Source organism: Cotesia glomerata, linkage group LG7, assembly GCF_020080835.1.
Source record: "Cotesia glomerata isolate CgM1 linkage group LG7, MPM_Cglom_v2.3, whole genome shotgun sequence".
NCBI lineage: Eukaryota > Metazoa > Arthropoda > Insecta > Hymenoptera > Braconidae > Cotesia > Cotesia glomerata.
Window position 1 is genome coordinate 19375576 of NC_058164.1, and position 19844 is coordinate 19395419.

The 19844-nt window shown below is 28.1% G+C and overlaps 4 protein-coding genes across 7 annotated transcripts; 2 read left to right on the forward strand and 2 right to left on the reverse strand.

Annotated features, from left to right (window-relative positions):
* Nucleotides 1-2562: 2562 nt before the first annotated feature.
* On the forward strand, nucleotides 2563-4997 carry LOC123269094 (transcription factor IIIB 90 kDa subunit-like). 2 transcript variants are annotated; one of them, XM_044734622.1, is made up of 2 exons: nucleotides 2563-2869; nucleotides 2945-4997. In XM_044734622.1, the coding sequence occupies exon 2, from the start codon at nucleotides 2966-2968 to the stop codon at nucleotides 4859-4861; it is 1896 nt and encodes a 631-aa protein (XP_044590557.1). In that variant the 5' UTR covers nucleotides 2563-2869; nucleotides 2945-2965; the 3' UTR covers nucleotides 4862-4997. The 2 variants fall into 2 exon arrangements, with proteins under 2 accessions (XP_044590557.1, XP_044590558.1); XM_044734623.1 differs by lacking the exon at nucleotides 2563-2869 and having other exon boundaries at nucleotides 2987-3079; nucleotides 3159-4996.
* A 1300-nt stretch (nucleotides 4998-6297) lies between these two features.
* On the reverse strand, nucleotides 6298-8543 carry LOC123269317 (charged multivesicular body protein 4b). Its single transcript, XM_044734925.1, has 4 exons — nucleotides 8173-8543; nucleotides 6763-6940; nucleotides 6446-6687; nucleotides 6298-6369 (listed from the first exon to the last, which is right to left on the reverse strand). Exons 1-4 carry the CDS (start codon nucleotides 8351-8353, stop codon nucleotides 6311-6313), a joined length of 660 nt encoding a protein of 219 aa, XP_044590860.1. The 5' UTR covers nucleotides 8354-8543; the 3' UTR covers nucleotides 6298-6310.
* Nucleotides 8544-9930: 1387 nt separating this feature from the next.
* On the forward strand, nucleotides 9931-19625 carry LOC123268933 (dual specificity protein phosphatase 3). Of its 3 annotated transcripts, XM_044734397.1 has the most exons (5): nucleotides 9931-10370; nucleotides 10931-11103; nucleotides 17905-18128; nucleotides 18745-18982; nucleotides 19043-19625. In XM_044734397.1, exons 1-4 carry the CDS (start codon nucleotides 10341-10343, stop codon nucleotides 18939-18941), a joined length of 624 nt encoding a protein of 207 aa, XP_044590332.1. In that variant the 5' UTR covers nucleotides 9931-10340; the 3' UTR covers nucleotides 18942-18982; nucleotides 19043-19625. The 3 variants fall into 3 exon arrangements, with proteins under 3 accessions (XP_044590332.1, XP_044590329.1, XP_044590331.1); XM_044734394.1 differs by having other exon boundaries at nucleotides 18745-19625; XM_044734396.1 differs by lacking the exon at nucleotides 9931-10370 and adding an exon at nucleotides 10728-10861 and having other exon boundaries at nucleotides 18745-19625.
* Nucleotides 14675-16663, reverse strand: LOC123268932. The gene is made up of 3 exons (XM_044734393.1): nucleotides 16210-16663; nucleotides 16090-16140; nucleotides 14675-15979 (listed from the first exon to the last, which is right to left on the reverse strand). Exons 1-3 carry the CDS (start codon nucleotides 16567-16569, stop codon nucleotides 14723-14725), a joined length of 1668 nt encoding a protein of 555 aa, XP_044590328.1. The 5' UTR covers nucleotides 16570-16663; the 3' UTR covers nucleotides 14675-14722.
* Nucleotides 19626-19844: the final 219 nt, after the last annotated feature.

The window sequence follows — 19844 nt, forward strand, 5'->3', positions numbered from 1 at the left end:
TGGAAATATTACAAAAGTTATAAAATCGGGCCATGAGATCAATATTAGAGGTTGATAAATATACTAAAATTAAGCTGATGTTAGATACTTTTGGGTGGATGTCCATCGAGCGGAGACTAAAGTACAATCTTTATTTAGTACAATACCTTAATATTAGTCTACAAAATGATAAATAAAATGACAATAATATATTTACAAAATTATGTAAAATTAAATAGCGAAAATAATAAATATTGTACGCGCAATAGATCAATGATAAGAATAAACCGTACGCGAACATACACTGCTGGAAAGTCGTTAACTTATAAAGGCTTTCAGCGGTACAATAATTTGCCAAATGAAATTAAAGAAGAAAAAATATTAGAAAGATTTAAAAGATCATTAAAAACCTATTAAATCGATTAATTAATTGTAATTTAAGTAGAGCTGTGCTATGCGTATAGCATGTATAGCAAATAATTAATTGTAAAAAAATAGCTGAATGCTAACAGGAATGAATAAACATGTAACGTCCACGTTTTCCAAAAAAATTATAATAAATAAAAATAATTTATTTGTCCCCGGCTCGAAATTTGCTCGCCGGAGTCCAGGGTCATAAACGGGGATTACATTATCAATAACAAAATAATAAACAAAACACTTTATTTTAAATAAATCGAAGAAAAAAGGAAAACCTCTTTATTGGCCTGATCATGTTAATAAACGATATAAACAATATAAACAAATTAAACAATATAAACAATATATTAGAACACTCTTCTCACACATACTCTCACTCACCGTGAGCGTCAAAATCGCGAACTAAACTTCAAAAGCTGGTTCCCCGCTTCCCCAGGAGACTAGCCGTCACCCCTGGGCCCTAAGCTCTACCCCGAGAGCAAATGGAGAGTGTCCTCTTCGCCCCCACCTACACGGCTTATGATCACCTACCGTACCTCAGCTGAAGGCTTCGGCACGGGGAGAAGCACTTTCATCCGGTCGGTTCATGATACTTACCTGGGCCTTGGTCAGACTCCAGGTAGAGTATCATCCTCTGGAATTACTTGGTGAAGAGTATTCGCCCGAGTAATTCTCCCGAGAATGAACTGCTTGCTTTATCGAGCCAAATTTTGGTGTTTATCATTTTTTGCCTAACTCTCTTGTAACGAAAAGGAAGAGTCGTTTTAGACACCTGTCCGGTGTTCTCGAACTAGCATTCAAAAATAATTATTTATTATTTTAATCGTAATTTCCTTCATTTTCCATCCATTCGTCTCGCCAAATTCTAAGTTTTTATTTTCGAAACTCAAGTCTTTATTATTTTAATCGTAATTTTCTTCATTCTCTATCCATTTGTTTCGTCAAATTCACAATTCTTTATTATTTTAATCGCAATTTCCTTCATTTTCTATCCATTCGTTGATTTTTCCATACTAAATTGTCCTCGGGACTTATAAAATCTTCGCTTACCTAAATTATTTCTTACAAAATAATAATCGTCATTTCTTTCATTTTATATCCATTCATCACTTTCCCATACTAAATCTTGTTCGGAACTTAGAATAAATTGCCCAGTCTTTTAATTTCTTTTACAATTAATTCGCTCGGCTTCGTAATAATTTCTCACATGCTTAATTTCTTAATTTAATCATACCTTCGGTAACAATAATATAAAATTATTAACTAAATAAATACAATAATTAAATAATAATCGCCGCACTAATAACAATAATTGTTTCTATTAATTTTTAAGTAATTAACTAAAAATAAACTAAAATACTCAAATACAAAAAGTAAAATCTGGGTCATAAACATTATTATATTATTATAAATCTGAATTTTTTTATTGGCTGTCCAGTCTATTGCACGAATTTTTTTAACTAATTATTTATCTAATAATTTATATTATCGTTCGCCTGTATTCCCTACAGGCATAAACGATTTTAAAATTCGTATATAAATTTGTCATTAAAGGTAAATTTGGGCCGTCCGAATTATTTTTTAGTCAAATTTACCTTTAATGACAAATTTATATACGAATTTTAAAATCGTTTATGCCTGTAGGGAATACAGGCGAACGATAATATAAATTATTAGATAAATAATTAGTTAAAAAAATTCGTGCAATAGACTGGACAGCCAATAAAAAAATTCAGATTTATAGTATTATAAAAACCATTCTACAGAAAACATATGTATAAAATTATTATATTATATTGTTTTAAGGCTAGGCCGTAATAAATGGATTCCCTGAAATTTTGTTTTTCTGATTACTTTTAGAAAAAATTTTTAAATGAACTTTTACAAAGTTTCCGCAATGGCTTGTCTAGCAAGGGCTAGTCATATATTATTTTTCGGAAACTTCATTTTACTCGATTTAAAAATTTATTTAAGATATAATTAGAAAAATAAGATTTCTAAAAATTTATTTACTACAGCCTATCCTTAAAAAAAGAAAACAATAAAACTGATAAAATTATTTCAAAACAATACCGATAAGTTTAAAAATTTTACTCACATAAACATAAATCGTTTCACGCTTGCGCATTACACATATCCAATGTTTACATCATGGAGAAAAGAGACCTCTATTTTTCGCGGCTTACATTGATAGTGATACACTTGTTTGGCGTTTTTTACGCGTTAAATTTCTTCTGTCTAATTCATTAGCCTTAATTTAACTAACTTACAAGTAAATACTGCTCATAAATCATTCAAATATGTTAAGTGTACAAATAAATTAAGTTCAAGTGATAAAATTGTGTTAAAAACGAGATTCCTTTAAAAAATTTACCAATAATGAATCATTTACCGTGTAAACAAAAATACAATCTGTTGAAATTTCACTGAGCATTTGAATATCGTCACATATAATAATCATAGAGACTAAGTATATAAATAAGAGTAATAATTGTAGTAATAATAATAGTAATTGTTATAATTTCCAGTATAAATTAAATTTTAGGAGTCAATATAAACAGCAATCATGTCGTCGTCAGCTAAATGTCGTAGCTGTGGATCCAATGATATCGAAACGGATCCATCTCGTGGAGACTCCGTATGTACAGCATGCGGTGTGGTTTACGAAGATCAACTAATTGTAAGCGAAACTTCATTCGAAGAAACTTCATCAGGTAACATGATGGTCGTGGGTCAATTTGTAGCAAGTGATTCAACAGGTTCAGCGTCGGGTTTTGGCGGTGGTTACCGGATCAACAGCAAAGAGTCTCATGAAATAACAATTCAAAATGCACGCAAAGGAATAACTCATTTATGTCAGCAACTACATTTAAAACCATACAACATCGAAATGTCGGTGAATTTTTATAAAATGGCCTTAGCTAAAAATTTAACCCGTGGTCGAAAACAAGCCCACAATCACGCAGCATGTGTTTACATAACATGCAGAACAGAAAGAACATCACATTTATTAATTGACATTAGCGACGTACTTCAAATAGATGTTTATGAACTAGGACGTACGTATTTAAAATTTATTACTGCATTTTCTTTGACAATGCCTTCAATGGACCCTTGTTTATACATAATTCGTTATGCAAGCAAACTAGATTTTGGAGCTAAAACTCATGAAGTATCAACAACTGCATCAAGATTAGTTACTAGGATGAAGCGTGACAGTATTCATAGTGGTAGAAGACCATCAGGTTTGTGTGGAGCTGCTTTATTGATAGCAGCACGATTGCATGAGTTTAATCGTACACCCAGTGATATTATTAAAATAGTTAAGGTACATGAATCAACACTACGCAAGCGATTGATTGAATTCGGTGATACTCCATCAAGTGCGTTAACGCTAGATGAATTCATGACTGTTGATTTGGAAGAAGAGCAAGATCCACCGGCGTTCAAAGCAACTCGGAAAAAAGACCGCGAACGTCTACAAAAGTTGGAGAATATCGATGAAGAGTTTGACGATCTGCAGAATGAAATTGATAAACAACTCAGTCAGCACCAAATGTTGAGGAAAAGACCGCGTGAAATGAGTAATACTGAAGATATCGAGACAAATCGTTTTATACATGAAAATACAGTGGATGTTATTCAGAATTGTTTGGAAGATAATTCTGATAAAACTGACCGAAAATCAAAGAGCAGTAATATTGAGTTGGGACCGGATATAGCCTTGATGGGATTACCATCTTCATTTACCGATTCACGCAATGCTAAAGAAGTAAATGATAAAATTGATAAATTCAATAATGGGTCTGATGAGATTGATCTTAATGGATTGGATGATGATGAGTTGGATAGTTATATTTTGTCAGAAACAGAAGCTGGGAAGAAAACAGTTATGTGGAATTCTGTGAACGCTGAATATTTGGAATTACAAAAAGAAAAAGAGGAAAAAAGACTAAAAGCTATAGAAGAAGGAAAGCCGGAAAAGAAAAAACGAAGAACTGGAAACAAAAAAAAACAGTCTGTACCAGCTAATACTACTGGCGAAGCTATTGAAAAAATATTGCAAGAGAAGAGAATATCGTTGAAAATTAATTATGATGTTTTAGAAACATTGAAAGTTAATAAGAATAATACGTTGAGTAATAGTAAAAAAGATGCGGATGGAGAAACTGCAAGAAATAGGTTAGATAGTGTATCGGAAAATGAAGATACTGATAATGTTAAATCAGTGGTGGATACGAGAACTGACGAAGAACATCACGAAGAAGCTGAAGCTGAAGCTGATGCTGAAGAACAAGTTGAGGATGAAGAAGAGAACGTAGGTTACGATTACGATGATGAATATGATGACGATGATGATGATGATGATGAACATTTGTCTGCAAGGAATATTTTAAAACAATACTCGAAAGAAGATGATTTTGATGATTATGCGGATGATTATGAAGGTGAAGAATATTAGATTTTTTTTTCTCTACGTTGAAAAAAATTTTTTCAAGTTTTCAACAATCATTTTTTAGCGTTATTGCAATAATCAATATTATTTCATTGCTTGAATAATTGTCGAATTAAACGTTTTTTAAGTGAAAATCAATTGTACATTTATATTTAAAATTAATTTTGATCTTGATGATTCTATCAAACTTTTTTTTCACTTGTTAAAAAAAATATTCTGATAAGATCATTGTATTTATTGAATGCTTTAGTAAGATAATTATGGAAACGATTTTGTTAATCCATTGTAGATACCAAAAATCTATTGATATTATAAAGCAAAATTTTATTTATACTAAATAGAAAATATTAAAATTTAATGTGGTGATTAAAATACATCAGTTACTTTATGATTAGTATTAACATCAATATTATTATTGATTATTATTATTATTATTATTAGAGTTGTTTCTCTTTTCTAGACAAAATAAGTCATTATTTCTAATACTTATTTGATATTCTAAGTTTGTAAAACTTTGGATATTTTTGATGTGCAAAATATATATATATAATACAATATATAAGATAAAATTTGCATTTTCATTCATAAAAAGATTAATTTATTCTTTTCAAACTAAACTCCACTATATGCAATAAAATTTTCAAAATTAGTGTATTATTTAAAAATAATTTAAAATAAAACTTATAAAATTAATTTTTACAAATTTATATTTATTTCTGGTGATAGTTATATGTAAATAATAATTTTAAAAAACAATATTTTTGTGTCGTTTTATTTATTACTTATATTATAAGGTCACTGATTAATCGTAACTAGATTATAATTTTCAATAAATTGTTATAGGCTCTTAAAAAAGAAAGCGGAGAATTTTCGCCTTGCTAATCCTAAAAATCATTAGGTTTATATAAAATAAAGTTCTTGTGTTTTTACAAGCGAATAAAGTTTTTAAAGCCTTAAAAATTTGATAAAAAACATTTCGTGAACAGCCAAAATAAAAAAAAAAACAATTACTGTAAAAATTTTATGGATTTATAATAATACAACGGTGAGTAAACTTCAAAAAATAATAAAATACTTTCCTAAAATTTATAAGATTTTATCCATTAAAAATACGAACAATAATCAACTATAAGTTTTATTTCGTATAAATCCATCAATTTTATGAATTCATCAAGCTAAAATTTTTGACTTTTTAAAACTTTTTAATCGCTCAGTAGTGAATGTCAAAAAATAAACAATAAAAATATTGATCAATGTGTATTTAATTAGACAGGCTATTTACACTAAAAGTAAAATAATAGAATAGCAAAAGCTTAATCAATATTTTATCATTTTTTTTAAGATCATAATTTTTTACAATTATCTGATGATTATTCCAAAGCTTAAGATAATGTATTTTGATAAATAACTTAATTTTTTTTTTTTTTTGTATTTCTTTTTAACCATCCGATCAATCTACGAGGCCCAATCTTCGAGTTCTTTGAATTCATTATCGTGTTCGGTAACTTTTGTTTCTAGAAAATGAAAAATATAAATTTACCGTTTAATTAATTTTGAACAAAAATTTTAATAACAAATTTGATAACTCACTTGTCTTAGCTGGTGCGACTGGTTCAGCAATAGCAGGAACGTCCGGAAGTTGGTCTTTATCAATTGTTAATAATTCCTTATCTAACTCTTCTTGTCCAAGTTCAGAAAGTTCCTTCTCCAATTCATCTTCATCCAGATCTTGTCCAAATGCAACTGGATTTGATATTGCGTCTGATATTTCCTTAGCAACGTCTTGTTGCTCAGCGATATCATCCATCATATCATGGACTTGATCCACATCCCTATACAAGAACAATAAATAAATTAATACAGCCAATAAATGGTTTCATGCACAAATTTAGGCCTAAAAATTTTACATATGTTGATGAGCAGATTTCAATGCGTCTGCTGCATTTTTCATCGTTTGCAGTACCGTTGTATTTGTATTAGCACTTTCTAATGCTTCTCTTTGCATTTCTATTGTCGATAAGGTACCATCAATTTGTTGTAATTGTTTCTCATAACGCTTCTGACGTTTCAAAGCTTGCATTGCAACTGTAAAGTTCATAAAAAATTATTTTTATTTCAATCTTGGATCATTTTTTTATATTGCCAGGTTTTTAATTATATCCAATATAATTAAATTAAAATTATTATTGTTAAAATAACAGACTTATTATAATTACAATTTTATAAATAACCATTTTTTTCTAATGATTCAAAAATATGCTTCTATAACTCTTTAAAAAACTATTTACCCGTTCTTGTTTTATGATGCTGAAAATAATGAATTTTTTTAAAAAATGAAAATTGCAATAATAAACTTGCGGATCAAAATGTAAAAACTAGTTTTAACTTATAAAATCCATTGGAAATAAATTTGAACTGAAAAATGAAAATTGACTAATTTAGTTGTAAAAATAAATAAAACTGAAATTAATTGAAGCTTAACAATTATAAGAGCTTTTTTTTAATGAATAAAGTATTGTGAAGAAAATCAAAAAAAATTTTATAAGTTGAAGCTTACAAAATTATAAGTGAATCAAAAAATTGTCAAGTGTCAAATTGTCAAATTGTCAAATTTTTTTTATAATTTTAATGTAAATTTATCAAATTTTTCAAATAACATTTAAGCAAATTTTATTAATCTTTAGATGTAATTAAGTTAGAAATTTTTCTGTGGGTGATTTGTTTAAAAAGTAAATATTTGCCATTAATCTGTTATACGTATAGTATCATAAGTATCTAAAACAGTAATCATGAAAGTCAATATCATTGCCTGTAGGAAAACTATGTGATTATAAATGATACTAAACTTAAGAGACATCTGACGATTCTTATAAATTTTTCAACTAATAAATCATAGCAAGAAAAATTTAGTCAGAAAATTTGATATTTTGAAGTTCTAAAAAATTGACATTGAAGTTAAATAGTCACTTAATAATTTTTTAATTTTTTTTAACAAACAAATTTCTTCTGGAAAATAATTTTAAAAAAAAATTGCATTTTTAATTTTTTAAAATTTTTACATGTCAATTTTTTTTGCCATATTTTGGTTGTTAAAAAAGTTATTAACATCTAATAAATATCTGATAAATTAGTTTTCATTCAAAATTATAATTAAAATTTTTTATAGATAATTTTTTAGAGCTAATTATTATTCAAGAAAAATTAAAAAATTGTCAAGTATTTGCCAATTTGAATGTCATGATTATGAATTGTTTAGACCACTGAAAATAATAATAGCTATATATAATTATTATAAGCAAGGTGAAATGATAAATAACCTCTCCTGTTTTTGTTCACATTTTTTTTGGCAGTCGCATGTTCTAATTCGATTTTACTCTCGAGAAACGCCTGCTTTTTCACCAGCATCTCCTCTGTTTCACGTAATTTTTGTATTGCTTCACTGGTTGTTGGGGCAGCAGCCTTTTTACTGCCACCAAACAAATTACTAAAGAAACTCATTTTGGATTCTTTGTTGCACCAGACTTTTTACGAAACTATATTTTGTTTACTGCTAATAATTTAATTATATTATCCTCTAAGACAAAATCCTGAATTTTATTCTTAGCTAAATAAATATAAGGTAGTTAATACGATTTTAATAATAATCGCGACGTATTTTTTATATTTCAACAAATAACTGACTTAGCAGTCTCAGGAGTGACTATCGCCATTTTGAACAGTAAAAAAAAATACAGATGACAGTGTGACGTCATAGATAGGGTATGATTCATCATTTTATTTATAAATTGCTGATTAAAATTATTTAAATAAATTCTTTTATTGTTAATTAGATAAAATATAAATTTATTTTTATTTTTAGCAAAACAATTTTTATTATAATCTTATTTTATAAAAATTCAGTAATCTCTGCATGAAAACGCCTTATATTTTCAATTCCAACATTCGATTGGTTTAAATATTGGCGCGAAATTCAAAACAATATGTGTCCGATTTTCATTCGAATATTTATATTATTTTATGGTAAGTTTTTTCTTTATTATTTTGAAATTAAAAAAAATTTATGAACATACTTATCACTTTATTAATCATACAGTTTATTAAATTTTTTTCATTTTTAAATAAATAAAAATAACGATAAAAACCTTCATTCTAGAGAAAACTAAAAGCGATGAAAATTAATTTAACAGATATTTGATAATTTTAAGAATTTTTGTAACAACTAAATTATGGCAAAAAATGAGAAGAATAATTAACATGTAGAAATTAAAAATGCGATTTTTTAAATATAATTTTTCGGAACAAATTTGTTTGTTAAATAAAATTAAAAAATGGTCAAGTGACTGCTAACATTAATGTCATAAAAAAGTGTTTTTTTCGTGGGATTTTTACTTTAGAAGGCCTTTCTATTTATTAACATAAAAATTTATAAACATGATTTCGTAACTTTAAACTTTATTTTAAAATTTGTTTCCATGCAAAATAATGATTTTAAAAGCTGCTGCAGTGAATCTCTCTGAGAGGGCCTCTGAAAAAAATGTTGTACAGTGAGTACGATGTCTTTAAATTGGCCAACATAAGTATGGCGATTTTAAGTTTGTTTTTTTGTACTCTATGTGTATAAATAAACAGAAAAAAACCACGGTCATATAAAACTAAAACTGAAAAATTTTTTAAATTAAAATTTTTTTTTTAATCTTAAATCAAAAAGTCACACGAAATTTTTTTTTTTTAATTTTTATAATTTTGATGAATTAAAAAAAAAAATTTAATATCAGTTTTATGAGTAGAAATATTAAACACCCTATTTCTAAATCATTAAGATTTTTTTTTTTTAATCATGTTAAATTCACTGATAAAATTTTATTTTTATCAAAATACTTCGAGGACGGTCTAATGAACCGTTCAAAAATCGAAAACTTTAATTACCATTTAAAAATTTTTAAATTTCTCGATGCATTTTGAAGCAACCAATAGGAGTTAAATATTTTAACTTCATGAAAAGTCACTTTTGAGATTAGTGAATAATGATGATAATAAAGATACATAATAATGATAATAAAACGTCATAGCAATGAAAATTTATAAAAAATGGCGCTTGTGTTTGTTGTTATTGTAAATATATACACGTGAGATGTGAGCGCGTGAAAAGTGGCTGCACAAACGAAACATTATCAATAATATGTTGCACTGATAATTTCAAGTATCTGAGTTATCGCTTGATCTTGAATTTACTATTAAAAATAAAGCTAATCTCTGTAAATTCTTGTAGATTGCAAATACTTTTATTTGTTGAAAAGTATTTTATATAGTAATTCTGTTGTGTAAATGCTCGATTTATTGTCAATTATCATTGGAATTAATTAGATAATTTAGTATAGCTCAGCAGTACAGTTATTTTCAAGCTTATGTAAATTATTTTTGTAAGAACTGCGTAGTAAATGTTAGAGTAAAAATTGTGAAAATTTGGTGTGTTTACTGAGCAATTATGGCGAGTTTTTTCGGTTCACATAATAAAGTAAGTTTATCTTTACGAAATTATTTCATAATTAAATTTATTATTTATTGTCATATTAAGATAAAAAAAAGATTAATTATTAATTTTATTAAGTAATTAATATAAATGGTAAAATAAAACTTCATGATGATTCATGACATTGTGAGGTTAAAAATTCAAATTTTTATTTTTTTTATTTCCTAGCAAGAAATGTTTTTATTTCATGTTGCATGATTGTACTCTAGTATTGTTTTTTGTGCTACCGCTCCGAGTATTATATACAAAAAATAAAAATAAATATAGTGATTGTTTCGTAAGGTTTAAAAATAAAATTTTTCATTATACGCCCAGTGAAATTTATATATTATACTTCATATTCAACATTATTTTTTAGTATTCACAGTTTTATACTTATGTATCTATGACTTGAATTGATTAATTACTTCAATTATTTATACCATTTGATTGAATAAACTTGTAAAATGAGAATCACTTGGAGAGATCGTGACAGAGTATTTGCTTAAATTTTATTTTATGAAATTCGTTTTTTCTGATTTTTTATGTAACATTAAATATTTTAGGATTTTCTCCAGCATCTGGAAGGTGGTGAAACAACTTTTCAAACGTTATCCCGTGCATTGAGAGACACTAGAAGTGAGTTCAAACCAATACCAGGTTTTGAACATGAAGTTCATAATTACACGCAGGATATAGATTGTGATGAAGTCTATCCAAATATTTACATCGGAGATGCGTAAGTTTTTTAGATACTTTAGTTACTGTTTGAAAGTGATTACTACTCTATTTTTGGTCAAAAAAAAATTGAAAAGAAGACATTTCGACGGTCTAACTCCTTATTTTTTAACATTTTGATGTAGCAATAGCCCAATTATAAATTATTTTACTGATCCAAACCAAAATATTAGACCTCTATTAAATATTAAATGTTTTTTTTAAATGATAATAAATTTTGAACTAATTATTTTTTCATACAAATGGAAGATTCTCTATAAAATGGAGTTAGAAAATTTGCTAATTAGAACGTCGATTTCTGGTTTTGTCTTTCCTTAAAATTATTCGTTTTTTCGGCATAGTTAAAATAAGGATCATGAAAATAGTCAGAAATAAATTTTTTTAATTAGTTTTAAACCTCTTAATGGAGAAGAATATGGAATTCCCACCGCAAATTGTTGAAAAAATCAATTTAGCTACGGGCGCGCAGTAGCCCTATCGGATCCGGCCCTTGATTACCAAAGCATTGGACCGGGTTCGAGTCCGGCGTACACCAATGAATATTTTCAATATTTAAGTGTATTATTCCGCTCAGCCCAAAAAATAAAACGAGTTCCAATCTCAAAAGTTTACCCCCTACCGTAGTCGCTCATGACCTTAGTAGTTTATGCGACTTTAAGGTTGCACGGACAGTACCCCGTAAGTCATAATAGAATCTAAATTTTTTTTCATCAAAATTAAAAATTTGAATACGAAAATTCATTACTATAATTTAACCGTTACCTTACATTATTATTAATTAAAATAATTGAATAATTTCATTAACAAAAACAATGAATAGTCAACGTTTGACTTAAGTATTTTTTCACAAAACTCAGACCTGGCAACACCGCGCATAACAGCTGTTTATATTTATCTAGCTGTGTAGTGTTGAGTTGAAAAACATAACCCATAAATAAATATACACAGGAATTATTAAAATTCAAAATTAGGCCTTTTAAGAGTATGCTCAGCGCAAGCGCGTCCGCCATCTTAAAAACGCGGCAATATGAAAGTTTCGGGCACTTTTTATAAAAATGGCTGGGCAACAAGCATTATCACCTTTAATATCAGTGCAATTAAATGAAAAATTAATTGAGGAAGCTTCGTTAGTGCATCCTACCGTAGAAGCCCACAACTGTGTTCAGTTACGACGATGGTTGAAGTGCCATGGTCTTCCTCAAGAAGGAAATAAAGCCGAACTAGTTGAGAGGTTAGGATAGTAATAATTAAATAATAATGAGTAAAAGTAATTACAGAAAAAAAAAATAATTCTTATTTCTATTTCTTTTAGGGTCAAAAACGCTCTGCGTAATTGTGTGCCAGTAGATCCAGCTCTTGATAAAGGAAAATGGTTGAAGCAGGAAGTTCAAAGAAAACAAAATCTTTCAAGCAGCTAGCACCAATTTGACTTTTCCAGATGTGTGGCAGAAATTTCCATCAAATGATTTACCAAAATCATTTAATGAAGCCTTTATCTATGATTATTTAATTTCATCTTGTATTGTAGAAAAATAAAATTATAATTCTAGTGATGAGGAAAAATGAGTCAAATATATTAGATTATAGTACAGCTAAACCTTTGAAAAGAGGAAAGCTATATATTGACAGTAACCATGTTACAGATATTTTTGATTCGAAAACACCACAAAATATTTATTATCTGAAAAGTAAAATCAAAGCTTCCTATAAAGTGAAAACAAGCTATGCTGTTCGTGCAATGATAAATGCTGAAAGTGGAAAAATTTTGCGAGGGACCTGTGAATGTAAAGCATCGAGTTTAGGACGTTGTGCACACGTTGCTGCTCTCCTGCATATTTTGTTGAAGAGATGTAAAGAAGCTGCCAAAGAAAACGTTGCTTGTACTAGTCAGCTTTGTGTTTGGAATCAAGGGTCTAAGAAGAAAGAAGCTCATAAAGATGATTATCAGTATAACTTCGACAAAGTGGATAATAACAATAAAAAATTAGTAAAACGGTTCACCCTAAAGGCCATCCCTGCAACTTCCCGCTAATTCCATACCTGGGCGCTTAAAATTGTACTTATGATGTTTTTGATATTTTTGAGCTCAAAATATAATTTATGTGATATTTTGAGCTCGCTGAGCTCAAAGAGACAGTATTTATATGCATTTGAGCTCTTCGAGCTCAAAAGTCTGATAGAAGTTTCATAGAACACTACTTTTGGAATTTTCAAACCGCAATAACTTTTGAATGGATCCACCGATTTTCACGCGGTTGGCGGCATTCGACGCAGTTTTATCAGCCTTATAAAGAATTTTCAGGTTTTAATTGATCGAACCAAAAATTTCGGGTAATTTCGAAAAACACTTTTTCGGTTTTCTTTCGTTCACGATATCTCTCGAGCGAGTTAACCGATTTTGACCAGCTTGGTGGCGATCGACGTGGTTTTTCATTGTCTAGAACTGATTAGTTTTTGGAATCGATCGGTAGAGCCGTTTAAAGGTTATCCAAAAAAAACCACGTTTGAAAAAATTTTTTTTCTTAGTTTTTTTAAGATTTCTCAAAATCGACTGATCTGAATCGGTCCAAATTATACTCAAAATCTAAGTTTGGCCAAGCCCTTCCAAATGGCACCAACCGCGATAAAATCGGATGAGTCGTTCAAAAGTTACAAGCGGTTCACATACTTTCACACACACACACACACACACACACACACACACACACACACACACACACACACACACACACACACACACACACACACACAAAGACAGACACACACAGACACCGTGACAACCTCGCGGGAGTAGTCAGGGAAGCTTCCTATGACCTTCAAACGTCGAGATCTGATGAAAACTCGATTTTTGCAAAACGGGGTGAAAACAATAACTTCCCGATTTTTGAAAATCTGAGATTTTCTTAGCGGGAAGTTAAAAATAATAAGCAATCAAAAAATCATCAAATTAATCACATCAAATGTGTAAAACCGGACGTTCAGAAAACGTTAAATTTCGCACGTGACACAAATTTTACACGGGTCCAAAAAACGCCCAAGTATTTGGGAACTTGTGATTACTCCAAATTATAATGATTACGGGCTAAGCTTGCCTAGAAAAGGTATTTTACGTAGTCTGGTGTATCAATTAACTGCTTCCCTGCACAAAGATCAAAAAGTACCAATAGATATAACTGCTGGAATTCAATCAGATTGTTATAATTGGTGGAAGTATAGAAAAATATTAATTACGGCTTCTAAAATAAAATACCTGAGCTCGGAAAAAAGCAACAAGCAAATTTTTAATTGGCTTAAATACCACCTGTGGATTGATAAAAATTTTGACAATTTAGCTTTAAAATATGGTCGTGATAATGAAGAAGTAGCAAGAAGAAAGTATATAGTTGAAAAAAAAATGTGAATTTTATTATATAAAAGTATATGTTTTATTATTATAACTATTGAATGTATATTATTTACAATTTCAATTGGTATAAGAGTTACAGTTTTAATTTTATAATAAATCACAATTCAAAAACAGTATTTTCGCGACTTGCCGGACAACAATTTTAATAAACCAAACTTATTTATTCAAAAAAATATCTTTTTTGACGTAAACTGCAATTTTCCAGGCCAGTTATTTAATCTATAATAATCGGTGGCTGGAAATTTACTAAGCATGCACACACGAAAAGAATTTGGGACATGGATGAACGTAAACTTAAAGGTAGAACTTTCTGAAGCAGTCGAAATTGTTTAATTCTTCCAATAACATGTTCTATGTATATACGTTGTTTGGCGATCCGCTTTGTCTCCATTTCCTCTTGAGGTGATAAACATTTACTTTCATTTAAAAATGGTGGTATATTTAAATGCGCTCGCTTCGATTCAACAATGTCATGAACGGTAAATCCTCTATCAGCCAACACTAAATCATCTGGCTCCAAAAAATCAGAAATATTTGATTTGATAAAAATTTCACGGTCTGAAATATTACCTTCGTATACATCGGATACAAAACATACACCTCCATTTGGAGTACATCCAATTAGTGCTTTATAAGTTGTTCGAGCTTTATAAGAAGAGTATAGATTTCCTTGATTTTCGAAGTTTGACGGCGACTGACATTGGAATTTTGTACAATCAACAATAACTCGTATATTTTTCAAGGATTTAAAAGTTTTTGGTAAAGTTTCTGCAAGCTTTTTCTTTGAAGGGAACATGAATGGCTTCAAATTGTATGTAAATTCATGATATAAATGTTGTATCCAAGATTTTATGGTTTTAGAAACTAAAGTTGTTGAAATTTCAAATCTGAAAGCTAAGTCTTCAACTAGTGTGCCCACACGTAATCGGATAAGCACTAAAATTAATTCCTGTATTGATGTTAATTTTTTAATACAATTATTGCTCTTTTTTTCTTGACCTATTTTATCTGTTACACTTTTACAATCCGGATTTACAAAATTATGTAAAATAAATATTTCATCATACTCCAAGCTCGTGTAAAATTTACATTTTTTACTGTTCTTTTTTAAAGATTCTTCGAAATTATCCATCACTGAAACTTGACGTAAAGTAACTTGAGTCCTTTTACTAGTGAACTTTTTAATATCAGTTTGAACACCTTGACTGCATGTAGCGGATGGAGTAATTTCATCTTGTAGATAAGTCTCTGTAATTGAAATCTCAACATTTTGGCTGGTAACACTTGATCTGAGTATATCACTGTTTCCATTACCTGAGTTTGGATCCAATATTGAAGTTATACTTGGACTTGAAACTGTTGTTGTTTCATCGTTTTTTCCTTCACCAATACCCACATTACGGATAACTCCATCTTCACATTCCATTTTTTCTGCTGACTGGTTTGAAACGTCTATAACTTTATTCATACTCTATAAAAATACAATTTTTAAATTAAATTTGGAACATCCGAAAATTTTTTTCTAAACACTACAATATTCTATCATGAAAGTTAAAATTTTTTTTTTTTATATGAACTTACGTCTTTTGATTCCTTATATTTTTCAGCCAGCGAGGTTTTTGTGACTTTTACCTAGGACAAATTTTATTATTTGAGGTTATGGCGCGAGCTATTATATTTATAAATAATTAAATATATTACCTTATCACTATTTTTTTTTTTTACACAACTGACGGGGTCTGGATATTCGGTTGTTGGACCAGATTCTCCTTCAAAATGAAGTGAACAAATATATGTGTCTTTATTTACATTGTCAATTTCTTGAAATCGACCATCACCTCGTCCACACCGCTTTACCCACAAATCACATTTAGCACATTTGTGACAAATTTTTAAGTGCTTTTGCTTACTTATTTTAATGAGTTTCCGTCGATATTCTAAACAAGGTTTTGGAAAACTAATGAAATAATATAAATTCTCCTGAAAGGATTTACTACGCGTATCACTGCGGCATACTCCATAACAACAACGTTTTTTTGCCCCTTTCCTTATAGATAACATTATATATTTTAATTAAAATACTTGTAATATAATTTTATCATGTATGCACAATAATTTGAATTAAACTGTTTATGAAAAATTGTTTATTATTACTTGTTTTATTGCTAATTTTTTTATAAACATATGCACTGCTCATACATTAGTAAATAAAATGCCCGAAAAACATGGCGGAAGTTGGGACATGCGCAAAAAAAATTTTCAACTATTACAAGGGCTATTCACGCGTTCTGTTCTGTGCAATGTTGCCAGACTGCGCTGAATCACGTGGTTTATTTATTTTTAAATATGTCGGCCTGAAATTTTCATGAATTTCTCATCTTTTGCATTAAAATATCTTTAAAAGCTTTCGTTAGAAAATTTTCATTTTATTTTTAACGTATTCTACAAAAGTTGATTGACTGAAATACAAGTTTTTTGTTTTTTAATCTTCCTATGAGGTAGTCAAATAAATCGATATATGTGCAATCCGCCAATAATTTCTATAGGCTAGATGTTAAATTTCAATTTTTTAATAATTTATTAAAGCATAACCTTTCGTCAGATCTAATCCAAAAAATTAATTTAGACGTATGAGATAGCAATTCATAACATATCAAAAAATTAGCTTTTGATATTCACAAGTGCATTAGTGTCCGAACAACCTTAAACAAATTAAAAAAAAAAAAATTTAGCTACTTCTAGTATTTTTTTTTACATTCTAGATGTACTTTTTTTTTTATCATTTCGTCAAAGTTTGTTTTTTAATCAAAAAATTTACTTTTTAAATTTATTTTCTTCAAATTATTATATTTTTCATTACCTTGAAGAAAAAGATTTAATTATGCTAATATGATCAGAAATAGAATAGTCCTGCTACTTAAAAATCATCAAATATTACATTCAATTATCATTATTAAATCATTAAACATATATTTTGTATGGGAATACAAATGATTATAACATACGTATAGTTGAAAATTTTATTAAATGAAAATTTATTAAAATATTGGTTTTATTAAATACTGACTAAAAATCATTTTATTACACTTAGAAAAAAAATATAAAAAATATTACTATCTGCAATAAATTTTTTTTAATTTAAGAAGGGTTTACATTTTTTCTCTCTCTCGCCCTCTATTGGACAAACGAAAGTATCTCTGTCATACTTGTACAACAAATGGAATCTTAAAACGCATTTTATGCATAAATAAATGAAAATTTTCCAAAAAAGCGCTTCGCTCTTCGATAGATAATTTAATTATCTATCGAAGAGCGAAGCGTTTTTTTTTTCGAAATTTTATCACATACATGAGAAAACACGTTTGAAAATCAACTATAAACCGCTCTTAATTACAGAGAAACTGTAAAGAATAAATCATACCTGCAGAGAATTGGTATTACGCACGTTTTGAATGCTGCGGAAGGGAATCGTTTTGGACATGTTAATACAAATCAACATTATTATCGTGATACGCCAATCAAATATTTTGGAATACCAGTAAGCGATTTACCAACTGTCGATATAAGTAAATATTTCAACGATGTCGCTAATTTTATTGATGAAGCTTTGAAAAATAATGGTGAGTTTTCTCTTTAATTTATATATTAATTAATATGATTATTGGCTTATGAACAAAACATTTGAAGGTATTTTGAATCATTTACTTTTGATAAAATTTTTTGGAAGATTAAGTTTTGTAAATTAGAAAACAATTTATTTTTTTTCTGACTGTTTGTGAACAGAAAAAAACATTCCTTGCATCAAGAAAATTTTGGATGGAGACTAAGAAAGTTTTTATAGAGTAAACATTATAGAGTAAAACATAAAATTCTTAGCTCAACTCATTTTCTTTGTGTAAAAGTAATTATATGAAAATTAAATATTTTATAGGGATAATTTAAAGAAAAAAAATTTATAGAATAAACATCTAACTTTATACTGACTTACAAATTTATGTTGTCTATTTCAAAATAAACTGTAAGATTTTTTATATCCTTATATATAGTGTGATCTTCAAAAATTTATAGAAGAAATCAATAAAAAAATTATATATATATATATATTTTTTTTTTTAATAGGATTCAGGAATTTCAAATTTAAAATTATTAAAAGATTAAAAAATAGAATTGATAATACCTTCAAAAAATATTTTTATTGATAATTTATTTACTTACTAAACAAACTTGATTGATTAGGTAAGGTATTTGTACATTGCATGATGGGAATATCAAGAAGTTCAACATCTGTCATTGCTTTCTTGATGATTAAGCGTAATATGCTATGTGAAGATGCGATACGCTTAATTCGTAAAAGCCGTGACATCCATCCAAATGATGGATTTTTGCGTCAATTAGCGGCGCTTGATAATCAATTACGCCGTCGACGGCTTTAATTCCTTTTTAATTAAATTATTTATGGCTTCTAATTAATATTCGATAAAAAAAAAACTAATGAAAAAAAAATAATTAAAAAGAAAAGTAACAATTAAAAAAAAAAAAAAGAAAAACAATAAGGATCTCTCAACTAGATCGGTTTCTTATTATGGTTTTGAATATTAAAAATTTTATCGTGAAATAGTTACTTTCAAATTTTTTTTCATTATTCTAAGTTTGGAAAAATATTGAAATTATTAGTCCATAACGATTAGTATAAAATTGAAATATTTACAGTTATAAAAAGTAATATTTTTTATTAATTTTTATTGCTTTTATAATTACTATGTTTACAACTACCAAACGTACTAAAAACAGTATTTTTTTGTGATTTACAATTGTAGTAATAATAGATAAATATAGTCTAATTATGTCTTATTTAAATTATAAATTTTATAATAATAATAAAGTGAATAACATTCTAAAACTTATTATTTATCTTAAATTTATTTAATTTTGAAATTCTAGATTTTCCCCCAGCTTCGAGCTTTCATATTTCCTGACTATTTGTCGCCTTTACGTTTTTAAACTTAGTCAAGTATTTATTAGCACTTCGCGTTCTTCGCTCCACTGTACTCATCTTCGTAGTATAATAAATTTAGAAAAAATTTAGAAAAAAAAATAAAAATTTTTATCTTCGAGGAGAAAAAAATATTGTTTTATTAAAAAATTTAATCAATCTAAGACTCTATTACTCTGTATAATATAATTTGATCGCGATGAAGATACAAATTTTAAAAAGTTTGGAAAATACAAAAAGCACGCCTCATAATGCTCATTTAAAAGAAGCTATTCGGCATCCAAAATAGAAGTCGATATCTAAACGCTGAATTTTAAAGTTATCCGTGCAATTAACTTCAAAC